This window comes from Haliotis rubra, unplaced genomic scaffold (assembly GCF_003918875.1).
Source record: "Haliotis rubra isolate DU_JTF1 unplaced genomic scaffold, ASM391887v1 Scf475, whole genome shotgun sequence".
Lineage (NCBI taxonomy): Eukaryota > Metazoa > Mollusca > Gastropoda > Lepetellida > Haliotidae > Haliotis > Haliotis rubra.
The window spans coordinates 463,776-488,435 of NW_025767163.1; the positions used below are offsets into that span (position 1 = coordinate 463,776).

General features: G+C 39.3%; 2 protein-coding genes across 2 annotated transcripts in view; both read left to right on the forward strand.

The window, feature by feature from the left end:
* The window catches only part of LOC124290811, a 50,117-nt gene extending 35,808 nt beyond the window's left edge, over window positions 1–14,309 (forward strand). Inside the window, exons 8-12 of the mRNA XM_046727637.1 lie at window positions 5,497–5,742; window positions 7,498–7,755; window positions 10,360–10,599; window positions 12,588–12,866; window positions 14,221–14,309. Of these exons, the coding sequence (XP_046583593.1) occupies window positions 5,497–5,742; window positions 7,498–7,755; window positions 10,360–10,599; window positions 12,588–12,866; window positions 14,221–14,309 (1,112 nt within the window). The remainder of the gene's footprint in view (window positions 1–5,496; window positions 5,743–7,497; window positions 7,756–10,359; window positions 10,600–12,587; window positions 12,867–14,220) is intronic.
* LOC124290814 (sushi, von Willebrand factor type A, EGF and pentraxin domain-containing protein 1-like) lies at window positions 14,226–23,293 on the forward strand. Its single transcript, XM_046727640.1, has 6 exons — window positions 14,226–14,393; window positions 15,918–16,091; window positions 17,406–17,579; window positions 18,943–19,116; window positions 20,612–20,782; window positions 22,353–23,293. The coding sequence occupies exons 2-6, from the start codon at window positions 16,076–16,078 to the stop codon at window positions 22,667–22,669; spliced, it is 852 nt and encodes a 283-aa protein (XP_046583596.1). The 5' UTR covers window positions 14,226–14,393; window positions 15,918–16,075; the 3' UTR covers window positions 22,670–23,293.
* Window positions 23,294–24,660: the final 1,367 nt, after the last annotated feature.

The following is a 24,660-nucleotide window of genomic DNA, read 5'->3' on the forward strand; positions in this document are numbered from 1 at the left end:
ACAATCAAACATATCAAAAATTGGAAGAAAAGAGAAAAAGCAATCAAAAAATAAGACCAGAACTCTCCAGCATTTGGAGGTGCCTTCCTCTCAGACACCTTCCGTAAAGGTTCAAAATCAGTTTGAACCTTTGGAGATAGAGGTCGATTCTTCGCTCCCTAGCCATGGGAGGAAACCCCACTCCAATGTACGACCTCTCATTGAGCCTCCATGAACTGCTCAAATAATATTGTTCAGTGGAATTGTAGAGGACTAAGGAACAATTATAATGATTTACAGTTACTGATTCAAGATTTCAAACCATCGGCATTTTGTTTACAGGAAACCTATCTTAAAAATACAGATCAATTTGATGTAAGACAATATAATTCATATAACTACTTTTTTTCTCCTCCAGGGCCTAGAGCTACTGGGGTTCTTCCGTTTTGGTTAGACAGGGTGTTATACATAGCCCTGTTCCCCTAACTACATGTCTTCAAGCTGTTGCTGTCAGACTGACTCTAAACATCGTTTTCACATTATGCTCACTGTATGTACCACCATCTTCTTCTCTTCAGCAGACTGATCTTCAGACTCTCTATGACCAGCTCCCCAAGCCATGTGTCATCATGGGTGATTTAAACGGTCATAATCCACTTTGGGGTAGTTCTGATACAAACAGAAATGGGAACATATTGGAAGATTTTATTTCTAACAACGATCTGTGTATTTTCAATGATAATTCGAAAAATATACTTACATCCTGGTACAGGTACGTACTCTTGTCTAGATTTATCTCTTACTGATTCTGGTCTGCTTAATGAATTTGAATGGTCTGTCCACAGTGATTTGTGTGGCAGTGATCATTTCCCGACCATTCTTAAAACAATCACTCCTGCTGATGTTGCTCCATCATCAAGATGGAACTTCAACAAAGCAAACTGGCCTTTGTTTGAATTACTCTGTATTGACAAACTAACTCCCTGCTCGTTTTATTGATGCTCTTGATTCAGTACAATTATTCTCTCTGATGAACTACACAAAATAGCCGATGAGTGTATTCCTAGGTCCTCTACAAATCCACATATACGTAAACCATGGTTTAATAATGACTGCAAACAAGCTAGAAAGGCACGGAAAAAAGCTGAACACTATTTCCGTCGCCACCCAATGGTGCATAATTTAGATAAATTTAAAATTTTAAACGCTAAAGCACGTCGAACATTTAAGCAAAATAAGCGCCAATCTTGGCAAAATTATGTTTCGAAAATAAATTCACGGACGCCGGTGTCCAAGGTATGGAACATGATCCAGAGAATTAAAGGTAAAGGGTACCAAATCAAGCATTAATCATCTCAAAACTGGGGACCAATTGTTAACAGATACATCTGATATCGCAAATAAACTGGGTGAAACACTTGCAAAGCATTCTTCCTCGTCAAACTATGTTCCTAAATTTCAAAATACAAACAATTGCAAGAAAAGAAACAAATCAATTTTCATTCAGATAATGGGGAAGACTATAATTTAAAATCTTTCTATCCACGAGCTTCATACGGCTCTTGACCAAGCCCACAATACTGCAACAGGAGCTGATAACATTCATTATCAACTCCTGAAACACTTACCTGAATCCTGTTTAGAAACACTATTAAATATTTTTGATGACATTTGGACATCTCGTCAATTTCCTTCATCTTGGCGTGATGCCATTGTTGCACCCATACCTAAACCTGGACGTGATCATACAGATCCCTCAAATTATAGGCCCATTTCCTTGACTAGTTGCGTTTGCAAAACCATGGAGCGCATGGTCAATAACAGATTAACTTGGTACTTTTAGAGTCCAATAATTTAATCACAAATATCCAATGTGGTTTCTCGTAAAAAATCGCAGTACCATTGACCATTTAGTGCGATTGAGTCATTCGTTAAGAATGCCATTCTTAACAAGCAGCATGCAGTGTCAATATTTTTCGATTTAGAGAAAGCCTATGACACGACATGGAAGCATGGCATTTTACAAGATTTACATGATTTTGGTTTACGAGGCCGTTTGCCTCAGTTTATATCCGAATTTTTAACTGATAGGCAATTTCAAGTCCGCGTGGGTTCTACCTGTCTGACCATTATAACCAGGATCAGGGTGTCCCACAAGGTAGTATTTTGTCTGTCACATTGTTTAGTGTTAAGATCAACAGTTTATCCAAGGTCTTAAGTGATTCAATCGATGGGTCACTTTTTGTGGATGATTTTAATATTTCTTGTCGCGGTAAAAGTATGCATACTATTGAACGGCAACTGCAGTTGTGTTTAAACAAAATAGATAAATGGTGTCTTGAAAACGGTTTTAAATTTTCTAAATCCAAAACCAATTGTATCCATTTTTGTAGAAAATATAAACCGCATAAAGACCCTGAACTATCTCTAAATGGCTCTCCCATCAAAGTCGTTAAAGGAAGCCAAGTTCTTGGGTTTAATTTTTGACTCGCATCTAACTTTTTCTTCCCCATATCAAGTCCCTAAAAACTAAATGCTTGAAGGCACTTGACTTGTTGAAAGTCGTTTCGAATTCTAAGTGGGGAGGGGATCAAGCTACACTCCTACAATTATATCGATCATTGGTACGTTCCAAAATTGATTATGGCTCCATCGTGTATGGTGGAGCCTGCAACAATAATCTAAAACTTTTAGATTCTGTCCACCACCAAGGTCTAAGACTATGTCTTGGTTCCTTTAGAACTTCACCTGTTGACAGCCTCTACGTCGAGGCTGATGAGCCATCTCTTACACAACGCCGTATAAAATTAACTTTACAGTATATTACAAAACTTTATTCAAATGAGTCAAACCCTGCATATAACTGTGTCTTTAATCCACTATATGAAGATCTGTGTATAACAAGAAGCCTTCTCTTGTTCCGCCTCTTGGTATAAGAGTGAAACCTTTCCTTTCTGCTGCTGGCATTGAGCTAGAACATATAGCTCCTTCCCGTCTTCTTTCTTCTCCTCCCTGGCAATTGGTTAGGCCACAAGTCGACCTAACACTCACTCAATTTAAAAAATCCGAAACTAATGACTTGCAATATAAACAAGAATATAATCAATTCAAAAGTAAATATAATACATATAAATCCTTATTTACAGATGGGTCCAAGGATGGTGGCGCGGTGGCATGTGCCACTGTCATTGGATCCAGAACAATCTCTTCTCGTTTACCAGATAACAGCTCTATTTTTACAGCAGAAGCAAACGCCATATTAACAGCCTTAAAATATATTAAAAAACACCCTAAATATCAACAATATATCATCTTTTCTGACTCACTTTCTTGCCTTCAGGCTATTAAAAATATTTCTTGTAAACATCCACTTTTATTAGAAATTATTGAATTGTATAATGAGCTTGCAACTGGCCAATGCGACATCGTCTTTTGTTGGTTACCCAGCCATGTTGGCATTTCTGGGAATACAATGGCCGATCTTGCTGCTAAGAGCAGCACTCAACAAATCTGTGACACCACTTCTTATTCCTTACTCTGATTACAAAGCCAGCATTAGAGCATACATCCGCGATCTAATGCAGAAGAAGTGGGACACCCAAGTAGGTATTAATAAATTACATGCAATAAAACCCTACATTGGTTACACTCACTTGGGTTGTCAGTCCAGATTTGAAGAGGTCATTATGCGGCGATGTCGCATTGGCCATACTAGATATACCCATGAATATTTGCTTAAAGGCGAAGATCCTCCGTTTTGCATCCCCTTGTGATGAAAGAATCACAGTCAAGCATGTCTTGCTTGACTGCATTGAATATTCCATCACAAGGGATGTCTATTTCAAATCAAAACTCTGAAGGATCTTTTTAATAATGTCAGTTCTCATTTAATTATTGCATTTTTTAAAAAAAATTAGATTTGTTGACTGATTTGTAAATATATATATATTTTAGTATTGGTAGTTTAAATTAGTAACTGATATTGTTAGTGGCTGTACCCTCAAAGGGGTTAGAAGTAAGCGTAAAATTATTGTCCTCCTGAGAGGGTACGTAAGTCCCAAAACATTTAGTCAATTTAAGTGTACCAGGTTTTAATCGTAGAATATGTGTACTTTTAATTTATGGCTAGGTTTTCTCTTCTGTCGCCAATGGCTGAAGGGATGGTGTAAATCCAGCTAGGGTCCATGCAGGAAGCAAATGTACTGTAAGTCCCCATGGTCCCTAGTATGGTGATCTACCTTCAGTTGTTGGCGATCAATAGCCTGTTTTTTATATTGTATCGTCTTGTATAGTTCAAATGTTTTAGATTATTGTTACTAGTTTTATATCTATATCTGTGATAATCTAGTTATTTTACTGTCCTTCGTCGGCAGAATTTTATAATTTCACTTAAATTGTCGATATATTTATAACTTGCTTTAGTCACGATATGGCTGAAATATTGCCAATGTGACTTAAAATCTTAACTCACTCACTCACTCACTATCAAATACTAAGACCAACAAGAAAGAAAGAAGTTTTAGAACTGTAACACTCAAGCATCACAAGCATCAATGGCGTTTCAGAACAGATCGGCGATATGTCATATTTTCACACACCTCAAATACACCCTAACAATTTTTTTAAAATTATGAAACTATCACTATTACTTGCAAACACCTTTCACCTGATGGTATATTTCCCTTCTAAAAATTAAACGAATATGTGAAAGAAGTTTTTAGCGATAGAATTTAGTCTTTCTTCGCTGTGTACTGAGAATTGAAGCCAGTGAGCTACAACATGCCGACTTGAAACTTTACTACAAATCTACTGTACTAATACTGACACTAATAACAATTATTTGACTTAAAATGAAGTGACAGAATAGGTAATTTATCTTCTACATGTAGGTTTTCAATTGTCACAACACTCAGCGTGTGTAATCAGGTGTTGAAAATAAACCGGGCTCAATCTTAAAAACTACGCTTCCGTCATATTGGCTACACTGGTCACGTGACGAGCCGAGGCATACGCTAAGGGGCTTTCCGGGGAGTGACCACTCCCCCTTATATAGTCTCCCTGGTAATATGTTGTTCATTATCCATACATTAAAAACCGCAGATTGGAACGCTTGACGACATTATATTTTAATGCTTTGATTCTGAGCGTCACGCGTTCGACAAAGGAGCTGGAATCGCGGAGATGAAACATATAAACGGGATCTCTGTTACCAAGATGACGAGTATGCGTTTTCCATATGTGAATCACTGGGTACATTGAAATTAATCAACTTCCATCTTCCCCCGCTTATTAAAGAGCACGTATTGTACGTTTTATACGTGTAAAGTATCCATCAGGGGGCATTATGAAATATATTTTTCAAGAATACGAACTTTATTCCCAATAATGTGGTGTACTATTTACTGTTAGCACTGTGAGCATACCTAGTGTGGAATTTGGCGCTATATAAATGGACAAATTATTATTATTATTATTAACTTTGTATGGATGCACAAAATACCATCTTTTATTTTCCAGATGTATCAGCACTTAGGACCCTCCGCATCGAAATATCTGTGTGGCGTGATGGCTACCGTGTTCAGCTCTGTAGCGCGAACAGTAATTCGCTTTATGGTTACTATACGTACGCGTACCAGTTCACGATATGGATCGGGTGCTATCCCGCTCCTGTAGGCAGACACGTCAGCATTTACTTCTACTACGACAACATTGCCACGCTAAACGTTTGTGAGATCATGGTCTATGGGAGACCGTACACCGAAGGTATGTGTGTCTACCTACCTACCTCCGTTCTCCCTCCCTCCCTCCCTACCTACATACCTATATACCTACCTACCTACCCACCTACCTCATTGTTAACTCTCATGATGATGACGAATTGGACATTGTACGTGCGCTTTGCGACATTTGCGTATTTCCCACACGGATAAAGCCTGGTTCCCGGGTTTTGCTGCGCTGCACTACGCTATGCCAAATTGACCCCTGTAAGGTCTGCACAATCGCAGCCCGATTATGTCCCGTGTCATCTTCCTTCGTAACATGGTGGGTTTAATGAAAATGTTGTTTCGATCGCCTAGTGAAATAACTGGGGAAATCTTATAGATCCATATGAATGGTGTTATTGACAGCATTTGTCATTTTGTCACTCTGTTTTATAATACATAATGCGGACATGATTGATCAAGTTCAATCCATTGTTTTTTCACTCTTGGCGTGCTTGTCGACTCTCAGTGAGATAATAATACAGAAAAATATATTCATTATCTTGAGTTACTTTGCCACATGTCATTTGTAATCTGTTTTTTTTCACAGAATGTTGTCACAGTAAGTGTCTCAATCGGTTTGCAAAACAAAATGAAAATGGTTTTGTTTCCGAATTTGTTGACCATTTCACTATTGTGATGTTGATACTAACAGATTAAAAAAATGAATGTACCCCAATCCCCACCCTACCCTTACTCCAGATTTAGCTACAGTTTTTATATTATGACAACAGGAAAATGGACAATTATGAAACATTATTAACTGCTTCTTTACATGTCTTTGACAAACTTTAGCCCCACTGGGGAGTGTGTGTATGTATGTGTGTGTTTCCGACAACACACCCTTTCCTTTCCATGAGCTGGCTCTTTCAGAACATGCTTATTGAATGTCTCAAACAAAGCGGAAATAACAATATACATGTATGTATCATGGCCATGTGTTTAAATTCATGTGTTATATTTTGTTATACTTTAAGATTAATGGCTATTGCATCACCATGATCAACCAAATGAAAAACAGAGGAATAGATTTGAATTTAATATTAAAATTATTTATGACATTACCAAATGAATAAAAGTATATTATTATCCCATTGAACTCTGACATTTTTGGGAAGCACCTCCATTGGTCACAAATACATGATTGAAATCTATTTATGATTAAGTTTATAATGTGGCAACAACACAAACGGCCCTCAGAGTCCACCTTTGAGCTCTTCAATTGTGTGAAAGTTACAACCTCAGACGCTCCCTATTCCTGTGTTGGGAGTTGCGCCCCTCTAACATGGCTAAAAGCTTAAACTGTAGATTAGTATTTCAGATCATATTTCCAGTTTCACTTCCACGCCAGTTTAACACCATTTCAGGAACTTCATGACAGAAAGTGATCATTAGCATCATAAACAACCCATAGCATAATGTCGGAAACCATATGCTCGAAACTGTAAAGTGAAGTGGGTCGGTGAAAGTCACTGAACATAACAGTTTGATCCAAGACATATGATAGTGTCGGTAGAGAGCTTTATGAAACATGGCCCTGGTCTATAATTAATCTAAAAACTGCTGTTTAAATTATTGCAGGGAATTAGATTGTTTTGTTTTCACTCAGCATAATGTGACTACTTAAATCCTGTAGATAATTGAGTCTGGTATACCACAACAATGTTAAGTGAAATTAAGATAGATCAATCGAGAATCAGGCCATCCAAATTTAGTAAGCCAGAGATTAAACTAAGTTTATTTCGGATCTTTCCAGCTCTTGAGTGTGCACGCAACTCTTGGACAGTGAGAGATTATAAAGGACAAACAAACGTGACCGTAACAGGCATCCCTTGTCAAAGATGGGATTCCCAGAGCCCGCATGCTCATGTTCACACGAACATATCATATTTCCCCGATGATAAACTTGAGGACGCTGAGAACTACTGCAGGAACCCTGGCCTAAAATCCAGGCCCTGGTGCTACACCAACGACCCGGCAGTTGAGTGGCAGTATTGCCCCATCAGAGTCTGTGGTGAGTATTTTAATAGTCCATTTCTAACGAACATTACGCCACCTGTGACCTGTAATTCATGCTTTAGGCGCACCGCCCCAGAACTCAGAGATGCTTTTGTGATAGGAAACCAATGTAGGCCAAGAAGTAGGGTAGAAATATGACCAACTACATAACTCTAACGGAAATCTCCCGTCTGTGTTTTGTTCTCGGCTATAAAGTGAGATGCTGCATGACGCTGGGTCAACAAAACCTCACGCTGCAAACGTCTTTGATGCCAGTATTAAGGTCAAGCATTCCTAACCGGAAAACAGAATCTGCCATGTATGCAAGTAGAAAGCTAAATGTAAAGCAAAGTCATGAATCTATCCTGGATTTTACAAATCTTTCTTGAACTTTCAATGGAAAAGCCAGAGGTGTATGTTGATTTCAATAATGCTTGGTACGAACTTCGCATGGACAGGTTCCATTCTATTGTATTCTGTCACTGTATCTGATTTGGGAACCTATTTAAGTTGATAACGCTTACAAGTTCATTTAAAGATCACTGCCACTATTTTTCCTTGGCTATTGTATATGACTGTGATACTGTTACATTGTAAATATTGATGGCACTGCTGACTGCTCTAGCCCCAAGTTAACAATTCGGACATTTAGGTAACTTATCTATACTGACACACATTGAAAACGCAAAACACATTTTAGCAATTTCCAACAAAGTTTTATGTAGCAATTTCATTTATCACACGAAAATATAGGGATGTGAGGTTGCCGAATAAAACCATATGCACATCTTGGTTCAAACCATTTTCGTGTTTCTGGCATTGATACAGTTCATGAAAAACACAACTTTAGCATATTCCTTGGACCTGTTGGGGTGCATGATTATCATGACATGCACATGTAAAGCCAAGTGTTGGACGCACGAAAGGCACTATGGTTTAACCGTTTCACTAGCAGTCACAAAATGCCACGGCTCAAAGAACAGCAGAGGGAACAAGCTATCAGGATGCTGTTGGTGGGACAATGCCCGACCACACACGGCACGCCTTACCAGAGACTTCCTCCACCAAGCAGGTATCCATGTGCTTCCCTGGCCAGAATTTTTTGCCAGATCTGAACCTGATAGAACACCTGTGGGATCAGCTTAGTCACCGAATTCTTCAACGTCAACGTCAGCCAAATAACGTCGCTGGGTTGACCCTGGCTTTACAACAGGAGTGGCAGAACATCCCCCAAGAATCTGTTCGACGTTTGTGCGAATCAATACCACGTCGACTCCGTGAATGTGTACAGGTTCAGGGAGGTCACATTCGCTACTGGCGGACGTGAGGGGGTCTGTGTGTGAAGCTTGACGTGTCAGCCATACTGGCGGAACTCTTGTAATCATGAAATTGAAACACAATGAAATTCTCAACATAATTGTATTACAATTTTGATCCAAATGTTATTGTTTGTAAATTTTTCCTCATTTGAATTTGGTTTTGCGTTTTCAATGTGTGTCAGAATATTAGGTTAGGTCGGCGAAGTGCATTTAATTACATGTTTCTCAAATGCACCTGAACATACAGATATAACGTGTCATCATGTAAACGTAGGTATGAAACACAAGTGAAAGATCATCCTGCGTTCTTACGATGTAGACTTAGGCTAGTTACAGAAGCTCTGTAGACAGGAAACGATGTTTCTAAATCATACTCTTACTCAGTACCAGGAATCACTGACTGCATCGGCAGAATTATTCAGGTACCTCAGCAAGTTTGATCATTTCTTGGGGTACTTGCAAATTCCACTGACTGACCATTCTGAGTGAGTCTCACCTTTCGTGACTGACTTAATTAACACAACGTAATTACTCTTTTGATAAGGACGCAACTTACACATGACATTGCAGCTATTGTTTAGTTGTTTGAGTATTGGAGCCTACATTGATGATGACATCATTCATTCCATGGATTTTGATTTTGGAAGACCACCAGTGCTTTCTTTGGGAGACGGTAGTCACGCTTTGGCTGAAATATTGCCGATTTGACTTTAAATCTTACCTCATTCACTCACTCTTTGGGAGACTCGCTGAAGTCAGATACGACTGATGAAATGTGAATTTGGCAAAGTCAGAAACTCATTGTAAGGGTCATGTCACAGGTATAGGCCAAGATGATCAAAGTTACAAGTTTCGTAATATAAAAAGTACTGATCTTTCATATATTTTCTCTGGGTTAAAGGCTGAAATAGTTTTGGCTGTTTGTTTTGTCAGGCTGCTTTCGAGAAAACCAAAGCCATATTTACGATTTATCTTCTTCTCAAAGCAATGTTTTGGAAAAAAACCCCACACACTTCAGACTGGCAGGAGTAACATTGGACCTGTAGCCGTCCTGTTACAAGAGGACACACAAGGCTGAGAGCATCCTGTTGGATATAGTTAAAGAAACCTTGGCAACATCAGAAACATTATTCCACTTTAGCTCTAGATAAGCATTTGCAATATCCTGTGCTACTATCTACTATGGAGAACAAAAACCAATGCCTAATGTGCTATAGCTTGTCTTTGCAAGATTTTGATTTAGATACCAAGCATATCAAAGGTCTACACATTATGGCATCTGACATATATCATATTTTCAGATTATGTTTGTTTGCTGGATGGTAAGGGTTCAACATACAGGGGGTCAATGCAGAAAACGTCTTCAGGTGAAAGCTGTATTAACTGGAGTGATGCCACCTACTTTAAGAAGACAAGTCATATCAGCAATGGTAGAACAACCACAAACTGTCGGAACCCGATATTGTCCCAGAGTCGCCCTTGGTGCTACACGTCTACGGACGGAAGTCAGTACGGCCTTTGTGACATCCCCAAAATGTGCCGTAAGTTCTCAGTCTAAGTTCAGTGAAGAGTGTCTCTCTCACACACACACACACACACACACACACACGCACGCACACACACACACGCACACACACACACACACACACGTGTTCAATGAAGAGTGTGATGTGTGTGTGTGTGTGTGTGTACGTGTGTGTGTATATATACTTATAGGTCCTTTACAGATATACCTTTTACCAGTAAAAATCATATACGGTGAAATTTTATATGAATGTGAAGTGATTGTTATACCTCATAGATAAGGTATTTACTAGTTGATTGTTGTACTAATTGACTGGAGAAATTAGCTGCGCATAACATAAATTTGCATAGTTCTTTTAAGAGTTATAAAAATAACCCTAAATAAACATGTAGGAAAGCACTTTCCATTAAATTTGATGTCGCGTATCGCACGTGGCATGTGCACTTCGTGCACAATGAACTTACTTTTTGCATGCTTTTTGACACCTGAAGTTCACACACCTGATAATATTGAAAACTGAAGAACAGTTGATTATTCTCCATCCTCTGAGTGTTGTGGAAAATACGTTAATTTCAACCTAAATTACCCGTACGTCATGCCATGGATTACGCGTAGTGGGTATGCTGGAGACTGGAATGGACCAAAATGAAATGGCCAGATATTTTGGTCTCCATCGAAATACGATCTCATCTCTATGGAGACGTTTTCAATATAATTGGAACACGGGAGATTTGCCTCTGACCGGCCGTCCACGCGTGACGTGACGTCAGCAGGACAACTACATTCGACTGATCCATCTAAGGAATAGATTCCAGACTGCATGTTTGACTGCCCGGACCATTCCTGGCTTACATCCAATCAGTTCCAGGACTGTACGGAACCGACTGAGGGAGCACAACATCCGACCCCGACGGCCTGCAGTTCGTCCAATTTTGCTCCAACGTCACAGTCGCGCACGTCCTGGCCGGTGCAGACAGCATCTACGGTACAGGGGACAAGATTGGGATGGTGTTTTGTTCTCTGACGAGTCGAAATTTCATCTGACCAGTTCAGATGGCAGGGCAAGGTTGTGCAGACAGCGAAGTGAACGGTATGCTGACGCGTGCGATGTTCAACGTTGACTGTTTGGTGGCGAGGGCGTTATGGTACGGGGAAGCATCATATTTCAAGGTCGGGCACAACTTGTCATTGTCAATGGCAATCTGACAGGTCCGTGATACAGGGATGAGATCATTAGGCCTCATGCAATGACGTTCATTCTGGGACAGAGACGCTTCAGCTTCACGCTTCAGCAAGATAATGCCCGTCCACATGTCGCTCGTGTTGTGACAGATTTTCTCAGAGAGCAGAACATTCCGGTACTCCCGTGGCCAGCAGTTTCTCCGGACCTGCCCTCTATAGCACGCTTGGAATGAAATGGAGCGACGTTTACGTCAAATCATGAATCAGCCATTGACCTCAGCTGAATTGGGACAGGCGTTGGTTCAGATGTGGAACAACATTCCCCAAGCTTTCTTCAATCGCTTAGTGTCGTCTATGCGTCGCCGTTGTAAACCCCAATGGTAGACACACACGATACTGAATCTGTGAACTTGCTTTTGACACCACGTCTCTTCACACGGTGTGTCAGGATGGCTGGCCTCAAATCATACACATTTTAATATTGGAAAACACCACAATCATGTTATTTTAGCTTTTTGCATTAAAAATGGGAAATCAAACAATGCACAGTTACTTTACTCCAGTAGCATATATCTTGCTATATATACTGTAACGTATATATCCATTTGTATTTATATGTGTGCGTAATTATAATTTGTTCTCGTCACGATATGGCTGAAATAATGCCGATGTGACGATAAATATTAACTCACTCACTCATATGTGTGCGTATATATTTTTTATATCTATCTCTCTCAAACGTCATACAAATATAACTCTTAAACATTATCTTCAGTAATTTTAAATACCAATAGAGTCGCACATTTAATCAATCCTCCACAGCTACATCCTCTGATGTGACACAAGGTCGCTGGTTCGTGGACGCTGACCAGACTGTTAATGATCTCCTACTGTCCACCGAATGCCTTGTGTGGAACGATCTGTTCGCATCTGACGGTACCATCAGTGGTAGCAGCTATTCAGCTTACAATCCTACTTCTTATGAGGGAAACTTCGCTGTTGAAGATTTCTGCGTTACGGGAAAGGCGTTCAATACATCCATCCTATGCTACAAGTTCACCGAGTCTGGAACAATATGGACGGCTGGTGTTCTAGAGTGTGGTATGTCCTATGATGAAACAGTTAAAAGACAATCCCTGAAAGGGTCCCAACAGCATCGCCAGTATGAGTGACGATTAAAGTTACTGTTCTGTTGTGGTAATACAGCACCATTTTATTCCAATATGTCTATAGTATTGAATTGTCAGCACCATGAATGGTTTTATTAGTTCCCCTCTTACAATGTAGATGGTGAGATGAAGAAACCATATCATTGACCCTGCTTTGGACGCAAGTGTTCTTCGGTAATTAAGGGAGGTAAAGGGAGGACCTACCATTAATTAGTCGCCTCTCCACAGGTATTTTTCAGATCACCCATGTCAAGTCAACGGTATGCTATTTGTGTTAAGGTTAATCTATTCCAGCATCACCCAACTCACCCTAAATACCTAGTCTATTTCAGCATTTTTTCAGGAGTAATGACAGTGTTTAAGATCAAAACGGATCGAATAGGATATTAATCAGTAATATGTTTTACAAATTACAATGTCTAGCAATTTATTGTGCAGAGAAAGATAGATGAGTCCTAATATTTTCATATTTTGTTCCACGAGATATTATAAAACTTGGGCAGGACTAGTACGCAGGAATAGTGTGACACGATGATGAATGCGGTATGAGGGTTGACTCAGGAGGATAGACAGGGATCTGAGACCATGAGAAACTGGATAGACTTAGGGAGCCTGTAGAGAAATTATAGTTTCGGGAATTTAAGGTTAAAGAAACCTTATCCAAAAAAGGAATCCTACAGCTGAGAATGAGACATGGCTGGAATAGTTGTTTAATGAACTGTGTACCATGGAGACTACCTGTACATGTACAGCACAGATATTTGATTTGTGGAGAAACATTGATCCCCTATCTCGTGATTTGTACATGTTATCATTTGTAGTTTTGACGGTCAACCCCATTTACGTCGGTTCAACCAAAATATTGAACCTCCAATACGAGTCCTTACAGCTTTCATCTCTCTCTCTCTCTTTCTCTTCCTCTCTTTCCTTCTCGTTCCAAACGTCCCTAGTATGGTGATCTACCTTCAGTTGTTGGCGATCTATTGCCTATTTTTATATTGTGCTGTCCCCTAAAGTTAAAATGTTTTAGATTTAATTACTAGTTTTACATGTATATCTGCGATATTCTAGTTGTTTTACTGTCCTTCGTCGGCAGGTTTTTATAATATCTGTGTATATACTCTATTTAAATGTCTCTGAAATATTGCCTCTCTCTCTCTCTCTCTCGTTCCAAACTGGTTCTCAATGCCTGACTTGAAGGCATCAAAAATGCTTCTGAGTGTCGCCTGAAAAGTCATATACTGTATAAGATGTAAGTATTCCCATTTTTTTCTTTTTCCCCACAGTGGACTGTGGGTCTCCCCTGAAGTTGACAACGCTACCGTGTCCATATCCTCTAGTCTTCGGAACGGAAAAGCCACATATGCATGTGTAACAGGGTACAAGCGCGCTTCCGGTTCAAGTAACTTCACATGTCTCTCATCGGGTCTGTGGGAGGTTCCTGATTTAGTTTGTAAAGGTACGTTGTGGTTGTATCTTCATAGGGGACCATGAACCTTTGTTCTGGCTTTACTTTGAGCCCACAACTTGCATTCCTTTGTTTTGTTGTTGATGTTCCCCTATCCTATCGCCTGTTCGGCTTCCACTTCACAAATGTCTGCATGAAATGCTCGAAAATGCAAAGGCATTCTTTATTATTTGTCATTTTGAAACACAAATTGTATATAACTTTATTGACAGAAACGTATTTTTTGTATCAATCATTAATACTTTGCGTGTTTTCTTTAAAATGTAGCAAACCAGCATTTCTATGTCGCGGGTCCTGGCCGCAGATAAATTGGACTGAGGCGCAGTGGTTAAAATGATGTTTATTCTGTAGATATATATTAGATATATCAAGATATGGCGAACCTTTATGATTTACGTTTCTTAGCGAAGAAAGTATTTGTGAAAAGTACATACCTGTAAAACATTAGAAGACATCAGTACAAGATGGGGTGTAACAACTCGGCCGTGACGAGACATGAAGTGGCAAATTTGAAGATGCCTACGTCACAGAACAGGTAATGCACGAGATACTACTAATATTACAACCAGCGTAAGGGTGAGACAAGAAGCGCTCGTAAATGAGCAGAGAGAAATGAAACAAGAGATACGCAATGAATTGGGAAATACGTCCGGCGACATCTATATGACTGGCTGAGTATGGTTTTACGCCGTTTTTAGCAATATTCCAACAATATCACGGCGGGGGACACCCGAAATGGGCTTCACAAGTTGTACCCATGTGGGGAATCGAACCCGGGCCTACGGCGTGACGAGCGAACGCTTTAACCACTAGGCTACCCCACCTTCCGGCGACATCTATACGAAAAGAGGTTGCAAATGATCTAAACAATTTAATATTAGTGTGACTGAATGTGGAATTTATGTAAAGAAAAAACTGATGATGGTTAAACGACAGTCTGCCAAGACAAAAGCTGCTGGAATATTACTGGGGACAAAGTGAACACTCTGAAAAACCCATCAGTGCACATTATTTTGTTACTCTGTATCCTAATGTACAGATGTAAAGATGAAACAGTTGAGGTTGTTTCAGTGTTCCCTGGTTGAGGATGGGTTGGGGAAAGTCAGTGGAGGGAAATGAGCACTTACGATTATTAAACTTTAAACTTCTTGTCCAAATTCCTGATGTGTTTTATGCATATCCCTGTAGAAATTCCGATGCATTGACCACGATCTGAATATGCAAGAAAATTGGTATTTGAAAATAGTCTTTATCGAATTATTGCCCTTGATTTATTCTTTTCAACTTGTGAACTGCGTGAAAGGGGGCAAACATTCTCGGAACTTTCTGATGTAACACGAATGAAAGTAAGAAGATAAGAGGTACTTATCCAGAAGAGAGGTGCCATGGGGTTCTTTTCCAGAGTTACTTGTGGTAGCTGTCTCTTCATGAACTTTCGAGTCGTATATGACTGACTAAGGCTGTTATCGTCAATACTTGTTACCATGACATCTTAAATTGATTTGCATCTTGCAGTTTACTGTGGTGACCCGCCAGAAAATAACAGGACCGAGGCTTCAAATACCACTGGATTCGTCAACGAGACTGTTGAGTACACGTGTAAACCTGGGTATTCACACCTATCGGGATCAACCGTCATCAGCTGCCAAGAAACAGGGGCATGGGAGGAACTAATGATACATTGTGAAGGTACATGTCCTCGAAGAAGTGGTCCGTAAGACCCAAAACTTTCAAAGTAAAATGTAAATTTACCATATTTTAAACGTAGTATCTTTGTTCTTTTAACTGCCGGCTAAATTTTCCTACAATCGCCAGCGGCTGAAGGGATGGTGTAAATCCAGCTAGGGTCCATGCAGGTAGCAAAAGTAATGTAAGTCCCCATGGTTCCTAGTATGGTGATCCTACCTTCAGTTGTTGGCGATCTATAGCCTATTTTTATCTTGTATTGTCCTAATAGTGCTATTAGTTTTAACCTTTCACACTAGTTTTAAATCTAATTGTGATATTCTAGTTGTTTTACTGTCCTTCGATGACAGGTTTTATAATATACACATATTCCATTTCAATGTAAAATGTTCTCGTCACGATATGGCTGAAATATTGCCGATGTGACGTTAACTATTAACTCACTCACTCACTCACTCACTCCTCGAAGAAGTTACATGTGATATGGATTGGCAGGTGTTTGCGTGAGGACAATGAGTAACTTCTGAAGAATTTCTTGTAGAGATGGTAAGGGACGAGGGTGGGTGGGAACGTGGCTTGAAGGCGAAGGTGATGCTCAAAGATTGACTAGTCGTAATAGCAGTATTGTACTGATGCCTGTGACTGGAGAAGAGATGGCTAGAGACAGTGACATATCTTTTTATCAGTTTGGGGGAGATCCGCTCATTGTGAGCCACAAATTCATGTGATGGCAACAATAGCTGCTTTTGTGACATGACGTGACATCGGTTCCCGGACCAGCAATTTTGAGATTCATGCACACACGGTCACATGCTAACTGGAAATGGTATTTCCTTCTTATGTTCCGATAGAAAGCAATAACGTAGACTCCGTTTTTCGGATTCCACTAACAGACCATGACGTTGTTGTTCGATTTTTGTGGGTTGTTATATTCTTGTATCATTATCATCATACAATTCGCCTTATAAGCATGTCGCAGATTTGAGATCAAGAAAGCATATTTATTGGTCAGTTAAAAAGCCCCGTATCAAATACACATATCAGAATTTACAAATCATTTGAAATCCTTTAAATGGTGAGTGATCGGGTTTTGACACGGGGCTTTCAAAACGGTTTTAAAATGATAAATGTAGATTTTTATGTATGGAACTGTAAGAACCTACTTCAATATAAAGATATGTAGTAGTCACGTCAGTATATCTTTAAATAAAGGGCGTTTAGGCGAGTCTCATAAGACGTGCATCACCATTTGATATTAGGTGTCATGATTAAGAGCCTTTGTTTCTTTTCCTCCTTTTCCTTCAATGTATTTATCAGTCGACTGTGGAGATCCCTCGCCAATAGACCACGCAGACATGTACGTCAACGCCACATGGCTGGGTCAGACCGTCAATTACACCTGCCATGACGGTTATGTGCATACGTCAGGGTCCGACCAGGTCACGTGTCTTGAGACTGGCGTTTGGGATGTTGCAGATATGACATGTGAAGGTAAGTTATGAAAACATTTATGAATTAGTCCATGATATATGAATGTCTCGTATATCAGAGAGACTCAGGATTTATAGCTGTTCCCCAACCACCAATGCTGATTGAAAGAGGATCGGGCGCTCAATGAGGGAGTGAGTGAGTTTATTTTTTCGCCGCACTCAGCAATATTCCAGCTATATGGCGGCGGTCTGTAAATAATCGAGTCTGGACCAGACAATCCAGTAATCAACAGCATGAGCATCGATCTGCGCAGTTGGGAATCGATGACATGTGACAACCAAGTCAGCGAGCCTGACCACCCGATCCCGTTAGTCGCCTCTTACGACAAGCATGGATTACTGAAGGCCAATTCTAATATTCCAACCCGGACCTTCACGGGTCTCGGGTGCTCAAACCCCAAACGGCATCAATTGCTGCTCATAGTAACAATCATCTGATTGTCTGGTCCAGACACGATCATTTACAGGCCGCTGTCCTATTGCATAAAATATTGCTGGTTGTGCCCTTAAACAAAAAGAAACAAATACATAAAGCTACATTTAGGGTTCTCTATTTGTCTATCTACAATAACAGTGAAGTAGATATATTCTGGATAATTGTAATTTGTTACCCATCAATATTGCAAGAGAAATGCCAATTTGATCGATTCAAAATATGATATATGCATATAGATTGTCGACCTTCTGATGTCCAGATCATTCGTTAGGAGGCTATGAAATACATGCTTTGTTACAGGGATGCTTTAGCTACCAAACGTGGACAATAATTATAAAACGTTTGTTAATGCGCATCCGTGGATGTCTGTGATACAGGTTGTCGCATGCAAAAATGGAAGTTCTATTTTCGAGCAAATTGTCGATGTTCATGTCCAATTGTCCACACGATTAATTCCATTGGTGTGTAATTTGAGTATTTATTATATAAAGTAAAGCAAATAAGGGAATCATTATAGGATCATTTTGGGCTTTACTGCTCTTTTATCAAAAAGTAACGGTGTTGTATCTGTCAAATTTAATACCTGTGCATATTACAGCCACATCATCATCATCATCATCATCATCATCATCATCCCAGCAATTTTCCATTGTAGTGTTATTGCTTACTCGCAATACCATTGCATTTTCTCCTTCAATCTACAGCTGGTTCCTTTAATCTACTTAGTTTTATGTATAAAAACATTGAACATCTTGAGGAAAACCACATATATATTGTTATTATGACTAACTTACAATAAACCTCACCACAATTTGTCTCAGTATCTTGATCAAGGGGGTGTAGGCGAGTTTCATCACCATTTGAAATTATGTTCCATGACTGAAGCCTGTTGTTTTCTTGTCTTCATTCCCTTCAATGTATTCATCAGTCGACTGTGGCGATCCCTCGCCAGTAGACCACGCAGACATGTACGTCAACGCCACATGGCTGGGTCAGATCGTCAATTACTCCTGCCATGACGGTTATGCTCATACGTCGGGATCGGACCAGATCACGTGTCTCGAGACTGGCGCTTGGGATGTCGCAAATATGACATGTGAAGGTAAATAATGAAAACAATATATAACAACATATATGATTGGCCCAGACTGGATTATTTTAAGGCCGCCGTCTGAGTGCGGGACGATATAGCTGAGTGCTGCGTTTTACAAACAAACCCAACTACACATATACATCCCTCCATGCTAGTTCTCTTTATTTGTCTATTTACAATAAGAGCGGAGTTGATGTGGTTTGTATGAGAAATGTTACACCTCGGTATTGCAAGGGATATTCGAAATGGATTGATCATATAAAATATGAGTCCATATTTTTCTTCTTGTCAAATCTCCTTTACATCTGCACAAGATGTTTCGCCGTTCAACGGCTCTTCAGGTGTACAATGAAAACATTTTTTTGAAAGAAACATGAAAATGTTTTTCATTGTACACCTGAAGAGCCGTTGAACGGCGAAAGATCTTGTGCAGATATAAAGGAGATTAGACAAGAAGAAATATCTGGACTCATAATTTATATATTTATTGCTTATACACCTGCAGAAATCACTTGCGTTTTTATATACATGTATATATATATATATATATATTCCTGATGGCCATGTCGGCCAAATACTCTTTTTTCTTCAAACGTAACGTTGTCCCATGTGGCAAAATTGGCAGACACACAATATGGTTGTTGTGTCCATACTCACCTGAACCGACAGTCATGAACAGTCAAATTAGGAGATAATCCTATTGCGTTTAAATTTTGAAAGTGATTATATCTGGTTGAACGCTGCTAAATGTTTCATTTAAAACCTCACGTTGTAAACGCAATAGGATTATCTCCATTCTACCATGACATATGCACCATGAATAAAACGCGTTTTAAATATGCACTCATTACCCTTGCGTAGTGTTGTTTACCTTTGTAAGGGTTAATGAGCGCAAAATATTCCTACGCGCAGTGAGCCTGCTCTCAGAAGTGGTTATTGAAAATTTTCACTTCCAATTTTTTTAGTAACAGCCAATCAACATACTTAAATGTCACTGTAGAATGCATAATTTATTAATACCCACAAGCTACCATGTTACATACATGATTTTATCGTTCACTCCCTCTGTAGGTTGATCAATCTACGAATACAAAAATATGACATCCATGGTTACTCCCCAGTTATGAATACGATTAATATTGTTATTATATTATTTACTTGTCATATACTTCATCACCCGTGATGATCATGGTTAGAATTGGTCTTCAGTAACCCATGCTTGTCGTAAGAGGCGACTAACGGGATCGGGTGGTCAGGCTCACTTGGTTGACACATGTCATCGCATCCCAACTGCGTAGATCGATGCTCATGCTGTTGATCACTGGATTGTCTGGGCCAGACCGCCGTCATACAACTGGAATATTGCGAATTCTGCAAATACTGAGATTGCAGTAGTTACTGGATTGTCTGATTATTGAATATATACACATAGTTGGACTATTGCTGAATGCGGCATTATACAACACAGATCAATAACCACATAATCATTACTATGTATTTCCAGTTGACTGTGGAACCCCACCTCCTGTCCTTCACGCCGAGATGACTGTTTCCGGCACGTGGGAGAGCAACGTTGCACAGTACACATGCCATGTTGGGTTTCTGCCTCTGGGGTCAGCATTCGTCACTTGCCTACAGAACGGCAGTTGGGAATCTCCGTCTTACATGTGTGAAGGTAGACGAGCATCATTGATTTAAGTTAACCATGGCGATAGATAACCGTGTGTATTAACTTCCGATATGTGCATGGTAGCCATTCCCAATGCTGACTGGCCCTGACGTGATTTGCTATTATAAGGGTAACGCTATTTTTCAGGGTATTATCATTTGCAGAAGCCCGAGGTATTTCATTAAAAAACCGAGGGCTTCTGCAAAAGATAATGCCCTGAAAAAGGGTCACTGTTATTATAGCTAAAGCGGGTAGAATAATAAACAATTAACAACAAACAACGGTATCGGTTTTGAAGCATTTACTGCTAACAACAAACGACAGAGGTCACAGACACACCCTTTTGCAAATATGGAAACGTCATAGAACAAAACTGATGACGTCACTATTGAGTGACGACATTTGACCTTGACCTTTGCCCATACTACCCGCCGCCATTTTTTCGATGCTCAACAACGTTAGAGTTCCAGTCGATGTTTTCATTGCTACATGTAGTAATTTATGGTACAATTGTTAAGGTTAGCACCGGCAAGAAAGTGCATAATGGCAGAGGTACATGTGACGAATGTGAGTCAGAACAATCGTCTATATTGAACCTAAGTTCAAACGAGCCGTAGGTGATTGAACATCAAGAGCTGAGCTCCTTATAACGTCAGCTAACAACGGGCCTGATAATGGCCCGTTGTTAAGCAATTTTGGGGCGTTATCAAGTTACAGTGGCCCGCTCATTTCTGATAACATGCTGGCGTTTTAATGAAAATTCTATCCATTTTAGCTATAATAGCAATTTAACAGACTGCCGATAACTATTCTGACACTCAGATGCTATCCTCCTTGAACCTGTTTCAAAACATTATTCTGCTAATGTCTGAATTACCAATGTTCCAGTTAATACAGCTGATTATCAGTATGCAATGTAGAAACTCTCTAATCAAAACCACATAACACAATATGCAATGCAGTATACTCCTTCAAACACAGCTTAAACGTGTCCAGGGCTCCAGATAAGGGCCGTATCGGCGTATGTACGGAGATAAAATATGCACGATACGGTAGGAAATAATTTTAGAAAACGTTGCAGATACGCACTACATCAATGGTGTACGGTCTTAGAATAATTTACTGACGTATTTTTTTTATAGTATTGTTTTATTGTTTATTGACCTGTTTAGATAAGAGTAGCAATGTTGTGGTGCATATAAGAAACGAAACACAAGATTACTGATACTCCTGTAAGTCCAACTAGTACTCTAAATGGTTTTCCAGTACTCCTCTGTTGAAAATATAAGGAGTACGTACTATTGATGTTGAAAAGTTATCTGGAGCCCTGAGTGTCTATTATAATTATATGCTTAAAATAAATGTCGTTTCATGATAATTCAAATTAAACATTCTTCCGAAATGTAAATGGCTTTTCCAAAATACCGCTATAAAAAATAATATAGTTTAGCCTCAAAATAAACATTTGTACAGATTCTTTCACAACCAATGTTCCATTTTGATCACCACGCTTCCAGCCGAATGTATAAGGCACTTGTACCAAACAAAAACCACCAAAATACAATTCTCATTCCAGAAGTTGAGCCACCAAAGGAATTACCAGTTGATAAATACGGAAGAACACGCACTGAAAAATGTATCTGTCGATGCATCAGAATTCAACGAAAACAAGAAGACATTGTGGCCGAAATATCCAAAAAGCTGACTTTGAACACGAAGAGCCTGCTGTCCAACGTAATGACAAAGGAAAGCCTTCCGGACGAGAGGAAGTCATCTCATGGCATGGCCTATGTTGCAATGTCAGTAATTGGAACTCTATTCGGAGTTGTATTCTTTTCGGACATATATTACGTCATAAACGGAATAAAAAGACATCTTAGCGTTCGTGGATGAGGGTGAATAAGAAGTCGTTAAAGAAAACAGATTCACCTATGTAGCAAGGGGAGAGGTGAGGAGGGTTAATACACCCGACCTCGTCTCCTACAGCAGCTAAAATTTGATATGGAGATACATTCATGCTTAACATTGGAGCTGGCATCACTTAAAATAAAATATTTATGTAATTAAACATGGTTCGCATTAGAACTTGTGCATCATCTGCAAGCTTTGCCGGATCCGTACGGTACACTTGTCTGTTGCTATTTTGAAGAATGTACATGGTTATAATACTTGTATAAGTATTTGTACTTTTGTGACATCTTCTAGATAACACGTTTCTCTGACTTTTGAGTGATTCAAGTGTACCTTCTAACCAATGAGCGTTTCTCATACATGTTTAAGAGGTCACTGTATATCTCACCAAATGGCAAAGCAGCTTTCACTGATGAGGGTTTCTCATGCATCATTGAAGCAGATTACTGTTAAGCTCTCCCCAGAATAATTAGAAGTAAGTCACAGATGGCGGCCTTTCATAGATTATATAAGTAGGTTTCAGTTTAACTCTCACAATAAAGACCCGTGAAGGTCCGGGTTAGAATGAGACTTCAGTAACCCATGCTTGTCGTAACGGGATCGGGTGGTCAGGCTCGCTGGCTTGGTTGACACATGTCATCGGTTCCCAATTGCGCAGATCGATGCTCATGCTGTTAATCACAGGATTGTCTGGTCCAGACTCGATTATTTACAGACCGCCGCCATATAGCTGGAATATTACCGAGTCTGGCGTAAAACTAAACTCACTCACTCACTCACAATAAAGGCTGTCACTAATGACATTTTCTTATACACCAGACTAACAGGTCACTGTATAATTCTCAACATGATAAGAAGGCAGACAGAATTCCTTGGTATAACTATGTACCCTGGTAGGTCGAGGAAGAATTATATTTCTATTTGAAAAACCCGAAAAATGCGTTTTATTTCACAGAAAATACACTTATCTAAATATACTTAGCACTGCTCCTCTCCTATTCTTGTAAAACTTGTTATAGATCGCATAAATGTTGAAGTGGAAAAGATTATTATGAGTTCAAGATCATATTTTTGCTGTACTTCGCACAGAACCCCTTTAGTAGTATTTGAACTGTTTCCTAATTACTTTTGAAAATAAGCTATGGACCTAAATCTAGGTCGCACAAACGTTGAAGTATAAAAACATTTTCAGTTCAAAGCATAAAATATGTACTTTAAAAAAAATAAAATATTGAAAATGCATTTCGGACTGCACATCTCCAATTGGTATAAAAACGTCGCCTGAAAACCAGAGTGTTCTTAGTCCACTTTTGACAAAATTAGAGTTAGTATGCTCGGGGTAGGTTTTAGAGCATAATCTATTACTCTAGCAACTTTTTACAGTGCTAGCTTTGAAAGTGGTTTTTCAAACACAAACTTTGTTCTATCTCCATGAAAAATCACATGGTACTAGTTTTCGAGTGTTCTAAGTTGTCAATTGACCAATGAGCAAGCACAATTTGATCACATGACGTTGCGATTTACCAATTTTGAAGTGATTTTCATCATGGAAATGGAACATTTTAACTCTGTTCTCATTTCTGCTTTATTTCATAAAAATATAGTCGTTATGAAAGTAAAAAAGGTTTAAACAACAACAAAACAACCTGGTAACAATCAAATATCCATATAATTATAATAAGGCTGATATTTAGCTGTGTTTCTGACACTTAGAACACTTTGCTTTTGAGAAAAATCACGAGTTTCTTTGGTCAATCTCCAATCATTTTTCATGAATTCCTTCATTTATTTCAATAGATTGGGCATATAATTTGCTATTTTCTGATTATGTTTGACATGTCACGTTGCATGTGCAAAATTCCAACGAAATCGATGGAATAGTTTACAAGATATTGTTGTCCTAAACTTCCAGGTCGATTTTCTCTAAAATAGGTTTTTGTGACTTAGTACATTTTCAGAAATGTTTTCACCAA

Excerpts from the sequence above, each read along its gene's own strand:
- LOC124290814 (XM_046727640.1), top strand. Across the intron at positions 19,117-20,611 it reads CGCAAATATGACATGTGAAG|TTGACTGTGGAACCCCACCT; the intron begins GTAAATAATGAA and ends ATGTATTTCCAG. Across the intron at positions 20,783-22,352 it reads TCCGTCTTACATGTGTGAAG|AAGTTGAGCCACCAAAGGAA; the intron begins GTAGACGAGCAT and ends TTCTCATTCCAG.